The 10,418-nt window shown below is 39.2% G+C and overlaps 1 protein-coding gene across 1 annotated transcript in view; it reads right to left on the bottom strand.

Moving 5' to 3' along the window:
* Nucleotides 1–10,181, bottom strand: part of LOC102605229 (uncharacterized) — a 30,279-nt gene extending 20,098 nt beyond the window's left edge. The window contains exons 1-4 of the mRNA XM_006338835.2: nucleotides 9,768–10,181; nucleotides 7,609–7,782; nucleotides 7,361–7,453; nucleotides 7,208–7,276 (exon numbers count right to left, since the gene is read on the bottom strand). Of these exons, the coding sequence (XP_006338897.1) occupies nucleotides 7,208–7,276; nucleotides 7,361–7,453; nucleotides 7,609–7,782; nucleotides 9,768–10,010 (579 nt within the window). The 5' untranslated portion in view covers nucleotides 10,011–10,181. The remainder of the gene's footprint in view (nucleotides 1–7,207; nucleotides 7,277–7,360; nucleotides 7,454–7,608; nucleotides 7,783–9,767) is intronic.
* Between the last annotated feature and the right edge of the window lie 237 nt (nucleotides 10,182–10,418).

Below are 10,418 nucleotides of genomic sequence, written 5' to 3'. Positions count from 1 at the left end.
TTGTTTGCAGAAATGGAAAGCGGATGTATTTTGTTTACAGGAAACCAAGGTGAACAAAGGGATTGAGGGGATTGCCTATCAGCTCTGGTCTAGTAGATGGATGAGGCATGGATATATTGAGGCAGATGGGAGTAAGGCGGGAATACTTATTATGTGGGATAGTAGAGTATGGACTGGCACTAGGGTGGAGGAAGATACCTACTCAATCACTTGCAAGTTTGAATCAACTCAAAATTATTTTTCCTGGTACTTCACTGGAGTGTATGCTCCACACACCAGGAAAGAGAAGTTAAGAGTGTTGGGTTTGTTTGCAGAAATGGAAAGCGGATGTATTTTGTTTACAGGAAACCAAGGTGAACAAAGGGATTGAGGGGATTGCCTATCAGCTCTGGTCTAGTAGATGGATGAGGCATGGATATATTGAGGCAGATGGGAGTAAGGCGGGAATACTTATTATGTGGGATAGTAGAGTATGGACTGGCACTAGGGTGGAGGAAGATACCTACTCAATCACTTGCAAGTTTGAATCAACTCAAAATTATTTTTCCTGGTACTTCACTGGAGTGTATGCTCCACACACCAGGAAAGAGAAGTTAAGAGTGTTGGGAAGAAATGGCTGCAATGAAGGAACTGTGGAGGACCTTGGGTCACAGGGGGAGATTTCAACACTGTAAGACATATGGGGGAAAGAAGAGGGTGCAGCAGAGTTACAAACATCATGAATGAATTTTCCAGATGGATAGATGAACTGGAGTTGCATGACCCCCTTATCTGTCGGGAGGGAAGTTCACTTGGTTCAGGGGAGATAACCATCCAAGTGCTGCTAGGTTGGATAGGTTCTTATATTCTATGAGTTGGGAGGAAAACTTCAAAAGCATCAAGCAAAGCACCCTCCCAAGAGTAGGGTCAGATCACAATCCTGTCATGTTGGAAAGTGGTAACTGGGAGCATCGAAAACCATGTTTCAAATTTGAAAATTGGTGGCTCAAGGTTGATGGCTTTAATGTTATGGTGCATGGGTGGTGGAACAACTTTGAGGTAGAAGGGTGCCATGATTATAAGCTTAGCAGTAAACTAAAGATGCTAAAGCAAAAGGTAAAAGATTGGAGCAAGAAGAACTTCTCTGAAGCAGCCCACAGGAAAAATTGTTTGCTAGAAGAATTAGCTGAGCTAGATAGAATCCAGAACGACAGAATACTTAATGATGAGGAAATGGTGATAAAAACAACAATTCTGGTAGAGCTGGAAATGCTGGCCAAACAAGAAGAAGCAAGCTGGAGACAAAGTTTAGAGTGTTATGGTTGAAACAAGGGGATAAAAACACTAGGTTCTTTCAGAGACAAGCAACTGCCAACAGGAGATACAACACAATTGACAGACTGGTGGTACGAGGGGTGGAGATACAGGAACCTACAGAAGTTAAAGAAGCCATGATAGACTTCTACGCCAAGCTCTACTCAGAAACTGAGTCCTGGAGGCCCTCTTTTGATTTTGTAGGGTGCCCAACAGTGTCTACGGAAGAAAACGAATGGTTACAAAGACCATTTACAGAGGAGGAAGTGCTACTGATCATCAAAAAATGTGAGGGGGACAAAGCACTTGGCCCTGATGGATTTACTATGGATTTCTTTAAGAAATTCTGGGATATATTGAAATAGGATCTGATGCTGACTATACAAAATTTTCATCAGAGAAGTGTGTTTGAGAAATCTTTCAATGCTACATTCATAGCTTTGATTCCAAAGAAACCAGGTGCAGTTGAGCTTAAGGATTTCAGACCTATCAGTTTAATAGGAGGAGTTTATAAAATCATATCCAAGTTATTGACGGAGAGAATGACGACAGTCATTGGGAAATTGATTGATGAACATCAAATGGCTTTTTTGAGAGGTAGACAAATAATGGATGCAGCATTGTTGGCCAGTGAATTGGTAGACTCCAGGGTAAAGCAAAAGAAACCAGGGATTCTATGCAAGCTAGACATTGAGAAAGCTTACGATCATGTTAACTGGAATTTCCTCCTGAAAATTCTAAAGGACACGGGATTTGGATTGGCTGGATCAAGTATTGCATTTCAAGTGTGAAGTTTTCTCTTATCATAAATGGTAACACCGAAGGTTTCTTTCAGTCCCAGAGAGGTCTCAGACAAGGAGACCCTCTGTCTCCATTCTTATTCTTAATAGCCATGGAGGGGCTGAATCATATGTTCAGGAAGGCAAAGACAAATGGATGGGTGAGAGGCTTTAATGCACAGGCAGGAATGGAGATCACACATTTATTTTATGCTGATGACGCTCTTATATTTTGTGAGGCAGAGGAGACACAGATTAGGCATTTAAGAGCTATTCTCACTATATTTGAGGGCATTTCAGGTCTGCATGTCAACTGGTTGAAGAGTCATCTCTTTCCAATCAATAATGTTGATAATATGTCTAGGCTAGCTGAAACATTGGGTTGCCAGGTAGATGCACTACCAACAAAATACTTGGGACTACCTTTGGGAGCAAAGAACAAAGAGCTGGAAGTGTGGAATGTGGTGTTGGAGAGATGTGAGAGGAAACTAGCCAAATGGAAAAGCCAGTACCTGTCTCTGGGTGGCAGGGTAACACTCATCAAATCAGTGTTGGATGGTCTGCCCACCTACATGATGAGCTTATTTCCAATCCCCAAGAACATTGAGAAGAAAATTAATAGGCTACGGAGAACTTTTCTATGGCAGGGTAACAAGGAAAAGGGAGGCTATAATCTGGTAAAGTGGGAGTCAATCACACTCAATAGAATCCAAGGAGGCTTAGTCCTGAAGAACCTGAGTCTACAGAACAGCTGTCTACTTCAGAAATGGTTATGGAGATTTTGTACTGAAGACAGAGCCTTATGGAGAAGATTCATTGCAGGCAAATATGGTTTATTTAATCAATGGACAACTAAAGAGGTTATGGGCATTTTTGGATGTAGTGTTTGGAAGACCATTACAAGATTATGGCCACACTTCAGAAGCAACATATGCATCAGTGTGGGGGATGGTCTAAAGACAGTTCTGGAATGAAACATGGTTAGGGGAAGACAATTTGAGAAACCTATTTCCTCATTTGTATACCCTGAGTTTGCAGAGCAATGCCACTGTGGCACAAGTCTGGAGTCAACAGGGTTGGGATCTAATTTTTAGAAGAGCATTAAACGATTGGGAAATTGAGGAAATTGCCAAGTTATTAGAGGTCCTCAATAATTTCCCAGGTACATCTCCAAGATCTGACAAACCAATATGGAAAATACGCAAGCAAGGGGTCTATACAGTGAAGTCATGCTATTGGAAGATGAACTACAATATTTCATTGACTGAGAGGTGGCCATGGAAACTAATTTGGAAGGTGAAATGTCCATCAAAAGTCTCATGTTTTGTTTGGCTACTGATTAGGAAAGCATGCCTTACTCATGAAGCTTAACAGAAAAGAGGCATGCATATTTGTTCAAGATGTTTTATGTGTGAACATGAAGCTGAGGTAAATAATCATCTGTTCATTCACTGTCAAACAGCTACAAGGTTGTGGTAATTACGTTTTGTGCAGTCTGAGGATTAGTTGGGTGATGCCAAAGACTACTTTGGAGGTCCTGAACAGCTGGTCAGGAGTTGGAAGTAGAGGCAAGAAGGAAGAATGGTGGAAGCTCATCCCAGTATGTATCTGGTGGTCTATATGGAAGGAAAGGAATGCTAGGTGTTTTGAAGGACAGAAAATCAATTTTCAGAGGATTAAAACAACTGTAATAGTCTTCTATTTTTTTGGTGTAAACAAGACTTGTTGGGGGATGGGGTAGAATTAATTGATTTCTTAGGAAACTTGTAATCTGATTACCATCATGGAGGTGTGCTCATCACACTATGGGATGTAAGTTTCCAATTCATCATCTCTTGGATGATGAATCTTTTGTGAATACAAAGTTACCCTTATCTCAAAAAAATAATACCCTCTTGCATATGGTGGTCAATCTGGAGGGAAAGAAATAGAAAGTGTTTTGAAGACGATCAAATCATTCCATGATGTGAAATGGAATTGTCTGGTGACTTTATTTTTTTGGTGTAAACAGAACTGTATAGAGGAAATAGAGGAGTTAGTAGAATTTCTAGGAGCTTTATAAAGCTAGAGTCTACTTGTTTTGTAATATGTTTCTGATGGTGGTCAGCATTGGGAATGCTGAATAATACAACAGTACTAATCCTCAAAAAAAAAGGATGGCACAGTGCTATGCAAATTATATATGAGAAAGTAGTCACCAGAAGGATGGCACGGTGCAACACAAATTAGATATAAGAAAGTAGTCACCAAAAAGATACATAGAACTACGCCAATCAAATTGAAAAAGTAGTTACCGGAAAGATGGCACGGTGCTACACAAACACTGACGGATATGGGGTCGACACAAAATAGTCCCAAAATGTTGCCGGAAATTGACGCGTGGTGACATGTCGGACTAAGTTTTCTTCCCCTGAATATCGGGCTCATGCATATATCATTGGTCCCACTTTTGTTAACATAACCTTTAGTCAGACGTGGGCGTATACGAGTAACAGCCACCCACCGACATCAGAAGTTCTTTGTTTATATATAGGATTATGGAAGCTCTGATGCCATGTGAAAAATATAGAAGAAAAATATTATTAAACTATGTATCTACATTATTACATTGATACCCTATTTATAGACACTACATTAGACTCCTTTTCCAATTAGGATACTATATTATAATCCTTTTCCAAGTAGGAATCTATATACTATTCCTATTCTAAGTAGGATTGTATATATTATTCTTGTTCCTATTCATATTCTACCATAGCTGAACATCAATTCCTTCATGGACCAAACCATCTAAAGACATCCCACCATTACCTCGTGACTAGTTTGCAATCAAGTAGAATGTGATTCAAGTCTTCACCTGCCGCCTTACAAAGAAAGCACCAACTTATGTAGACAACTTTTTGTTTCCTAAAATTCTTCGCCATCAAAATCACCCCTCTAGTAGCTAACCAAGTGAAGAAGCACCCTCGACACCTTAGGAATCCAAGCTGAATCATATGAAGACTATCCTCCACTCTCACCAAAAGCTTTTTGTAGAAGGAGCAAACACAAAACACTGTTAGTCTCTAACTCCCAACTCAAAGCATCGAGTTTGCTGACTAGCTCGCATTGCTTGTGAAGTAAAGCTAGCAATCTCTAAAACTCGGTCACCTCCAAATCTTGGAAATCTCTCATGAATCTCTAGTCCCCAAAACCCCCCACCCCGTGTGTCCCCCTAACTTGCTGAACAGACAATTTTGCTTTACAGACTATACAAAATCAAAAAATCATCCTTTAGCGCCAAATCTCCACACCACTTCAGCAATGTATAATAAAAGGCTCCCCATCCCTTCATTATATTCCTCCACACCCCTTTTCTAAGAAATTAAACAACATAACTACTCTTACTAATTTCACAAGTTTTCAAATGAACACGAATGGTCCCTTATTAATCATTGTCTTTGTTGATGATATTATTTGTTTTTCTAGTAGCTGCAGAAAGTCTCTTAAGTTATTGATGGAGGCTCTATCAGGATATGAGAAAGCAGTGTTCAGGGAAGCGTGAAGCGGAAAAAAGCAATAAGGCCCCGCTTCACGCTTTAAGCGATGAAGCACTCACATACTCATTCTAGTCTGTGAAGCGTAGAAGGCTCGCATCGCTTCGCTGCACTCGCTTTCCTGAACACTGTGAGAAAGTATCAGGAAGTTGGTCAACAAACTTAAATCAATGTGTTATACCTGCACCCAATGCTCAACCTGAAGCAATCTCAAGGGTTGAGAGCATTACAGGGACTGAGCGCAAGTTTTCTCCTATCGAATACTTGGGATGTCCATTGTATGTTGGGAGGAAGAAGATTTCAATATTCTCATAGATATAATCAAAGTGCTAAACAAAATTTCTGGCTAGCACACTAAATTCCTGTCTACCGGTGGAGATTCTGATGCTACAAAACAGTCGAGATTGGGAGTGTTGAATAACTGGTTGACATTGTCGTGTGAGTTGCTTGATTCCGTCTGCAGTGCCTCAGAATCTTTCTTTATTTACTATACGATCGTCTTATCATTGTCCAGACAGTATCATTTTGGACACATTTATACTAAACTATTCATAGAAGCTCGTGACTTGTACTACCAGGTTCAGGAGGTATTTCGGTCTTTCCACGTTGTTGCTTCTAGAACTTGTTGTTTATGAGATTCAATGTCTTAACATTTATTCATGTTTCTTAAATATCACGATGGGTTTCTATTGATTTTGGGTTCGCCTAACGGATTGGGAATAGGTATCATTGCAGTTTAGGCAAATTGGATCGTTACTTTGATGAAAAATGGACCTTTGGTCAAATCACAATCTTGGAATGCCTCGTGTAAGGTTAAAAAGTTGGTCGGCCAGCATATTTTGAGGAAGGTTGGAAAAGGGGATGCAACTTTTTTTATGACAAGGGAAACCCGAAGCCGCTACCCTTTGATTGCGCACAGGCAGGGTGAAACCCCCACTCCTATACAATAGCTTGTAAACCACACAGGAGAGGTAAGCCACACTAGACAAGCCCGGTGCAATGAGCTCAGCCCAGAAGGCAAACCCCTTGCTTTCGCTAACAAAATTAGGTCCTTTATGCAACCGTTTACATGAAGGTCATAAGCCAAAAGAATTAAGCTTTCTGAAATGGTTTAAACAATCATTTAAATTGGGGTGGATGGGATCTCTTTTTCTTCCCCAACATGTGGCTGATATGGTTCACAGTTTCCATGTCGTTTTTGAGATTCATAATGGGTGACAAACCAATCTGGATGGCTAACAACAGCAGAACCTTCTATGTGACTTCAGACCATCTCCAACCCCCCTCTATTTTCCTCTCCAAACTATATAAATGGAGGGGGGAAATAGAGATATATATCAAGTTTACACCAACAAGAATCAGTCAAACTTAAACAATCTTAGGCATATCCATTGTTCATTGAAAACAATTTTCAGTGTAATTCACCACTGTCTGCCTTCCCTTTGGAGGTGAAGGGGGAGTTCTTGAGTTACAGCACAAAACAGCATCATAACAGACAAACAATAACTAATTAATTAAGTCATCAAATTCGATGATACGCAAGCAATCAGTTGGAGACACAATATGTAAAATTTTCCACTGACGTGAAACAACACTCACCTGCTGCATTAGGGAAGTAAATGCATCCTTTGAGAGACCAAAACCAATCGCAGCCATTTCTGCAACAGACTGAAAAACCGAGCAGTCACATTCCAGAATTCTCAAACCAGTAGCATAAATAAAAGATTCAAATGCTTATAAGTTGTAACCCACCTCTACAGCAGATATCATCTTATATCCCCATGAGTCCATAGTACATTTCCATTCAGGAAAACCCTCAGGTATTACTGGCTCTGAATTCAGTTCCTGTAAGTGTATAATGCTTGTTTTACTTACTAGCAGCAATTTTCAGTTCTTATGGCACTAATTGTAACCATTGATTGGAGCTAAAATCAAAGAATGTCGTTGACCAATCTCATCTTTGAATAACATAAATGAAATGGGGAAATGAGAGGAGAAACCTTAAAACAGGTAATCTTTGGACGGGGACCAACTCTCCACATGTATCTCCATTTAGGATCTGGTCCAGATGGACTAGATGGTTGATATTCTTTAGGCATTGCTTTAAGCTTCTCTTTCATTTCCTCATCAACCAGGCTACGTGGGACTTCAACTCCTTCAGGTGTCACCCCGACCTGTCAGACATTGACATGAATAGTCTTCCAAAAAAGAGGCTTAATGAGCACTTGAGCAGACTTGGAATTTATCGAACCGATTGAGTACATCTATCTTTCTAGTTATTAATTGACAAAACTAGCTATCAGTTCTCTATAATTGACAGCACAACCATGAGAAGGAGAATCAAAGCAAAATAATTTTGTTATCTAAACATGCAGTACACGCAGCAGAAAATACAAATTGTACTATTCAATGCCGTTTCCAAATTAAAGCCAGATACTCTGCAGCCCTATTACTTCTGGAGTCTTTTATCATATGCTTCAGCACAGCATATTGGCAACCTTTAAGAGCTGCAGAGCATCTTCTTCTATGCTTACCTAGCTGCTACAGCAAAGGATTTAGAAACAGAACAGTTCCAAATATTTGTGATCCATTCCATCAAACTGCTATAAAACTCAACTCCTTAGCATACATTTACAGTTAATACATAAAATAGAATCATCAAGGAAGGTATTAAGATGAAGAATCTTAACTCTTAAGTATCTACTGAACACCTGGCAAGCATAGTATACGAAGAAAAAGATGAATTCAGTCAAGCTTATACCTTTGTACATCATTTGGACAGCTTGGAACAGAAGGAACAATAGATGTTCTGGAGGCTAAGTTGCTCAGACTCGGGTGCGGGTAACTGAGACGGATGCGAATCCGAGAGTCGGATCGGTAAAATTTAAATTTTAAGATTCAGGGGTGCGAATCCGAGTATGGATACAGGTGCGGCTGCGAAAATAAAGAGTCCGCGCAACATAGTCTGGAGGTAAAGAGGAGCAGATTTTTGTTACAAATTATAGATGCTTACAACACTTGTTTTGCTGGCATAAAGGTGATATTGTAATTAGCGGATGACTTCTTTAACTTGCTAGATTAAGTTATTAAGGTAGTCTCAGCACAAGTCCAATATTTTTGTACTCTTTTTGGTACCTTCTTGGTACTGTTTTCATTAATAAAAATTATCTTGTAGGAAAAAAGGTATATCTGGTGCTTTGGTGCTTTGTGTTTCAGTTATGCAAAAGCAATACCTTAAGAATGTAGATTTTGAGAACATGCACAAGGCGTAAGTTAGAAAACATGCAACAATTCGGGGAATAGAAATTCAAATAATAAAATAATACTCCTTTGTTGCATTTTACTCTTGTGATTATTAATTATATAACCACACTTTTCTAACGATACCAATGGACCCTCACTTGCCCAGATGTCAAGTATTTGTAGTTAGCAAAGCTTCCCAATTTCTGTATGTATGTTGGATGAACACCAACCAGTAGAGAATATAGTATTTTAACCAACACGCTTTTTTTAAAAAAAAAAAAAAGTGTTAACGGACAGGGTTTTTTCAAGTAAATTATTGGTGAGGCAACAAGATCACGCGAGAGAAAGCTAATTTGTACTTGCCAGTTCGACGTTTGACATATGCAGAAAATGGAGAATATAGTAAGTAAGCCAAATCGGTCTCTCAAGTAAAATTTCAGATGAGATAATTTCACCCAACAAAAGACTATTTTTACAGGCCACATTATTTTTGGCAAGCTTGATAAAAGCTTAAGTGGTCAAACACAGGAAGAAGTTTTTCGTTTATCATAAAACCCATGTATTACTCCATTGACCCAAATTTCTTTCAGTAAACAGTAGGTAAGCTGGAGCCTCTAATGATAAGACATCTGGAAGAAGGAATTCAGGCTAGGGTTTTGATTCATGGCCTTTGCGAATGCCGAAACTAATCTGTTTCTAGGTACTGAGGCCACCAAACTGATGAAGCTCAGATTAGACAACACACTCAAATTGGAGTAAATATAATGCCCCATCACGATTATAGCTAAAAATCAGTATTTGAATGACTTTGATGTTGAGAATAATATAGAGAGAAAATCTCAAACAGATTATCATCAACACCACTTATAATTGATAAAAGCATTCATAAGATAGGAAATACAAAAGTTGGGATGACCTGATAATGTAGATGAGGGCGCTCCTGAAGGCGCTTAAATTCTTCAGGCTGTTGGAAGTACTTTTCCATCATATCAATGAATTTATCATTATCTTCAGCGGTACACCTCGGATCCTTCACCAATAAAGCTCCAGTTTCTCTTAGGGTTCGACTCACCTCCAAGCACATACTCTTAATATGGGAATCCAACTCATCGCTACAGATTTCCAGATAGGGTGCCAGATCAATTACAGGAAGCTCCATTTCCAACAAAAATGGGTGCTAAATGCTAATGGCTTGAACGGGACAATTCTTTTTGGCCTGTTTTTAGTGCGTGCGTAAACGGCGCACCGGATCACAATCTTTGCCGATTACAACTGGTTTTCACTTTTCAGTTTTGATATTATAGTGATTACAACCCGCCTCATGCGCAAAAAATATTGGGAGTATCTCATTTTATTTTATTATATTATTAAAATTAATTGTAAAATTTAAAATCATTCCATTGATAAAAAGGCCACCACCGTGATAGAAAGTCATTTCCTTCCTTTAAAATTGTCATAACTGTTATAAAATAAAATGTGTAGTAAAATAAAATGACAAGAAGAAAATGAGAGAAAATGAGAGGAGACGAGAGGAAGTTGCTCGGATGGTAAGCATCCCTCACTTCCA

This window comes from Solanum tuberosum, unplaced genomic scaffold (assembly GCF_000226075.1).
Source record: "Solanum tuberosum cultivar DM 1-3 516 R44 unplaced genomic scaffold, SolTub_3.0 scf00007, whole genome shotgun sequence".
Taxonomy (NCBI): domain Eukaryota; kingdom Viridiplantae; phylum Streptophyta; class Magnoliopsida; order Solanales; family Solanaceae; genus Solanum; species Solanum tuberosum.
This window is presented reverse-complemented; position numbering and strand designations above follow the sequence as displayed.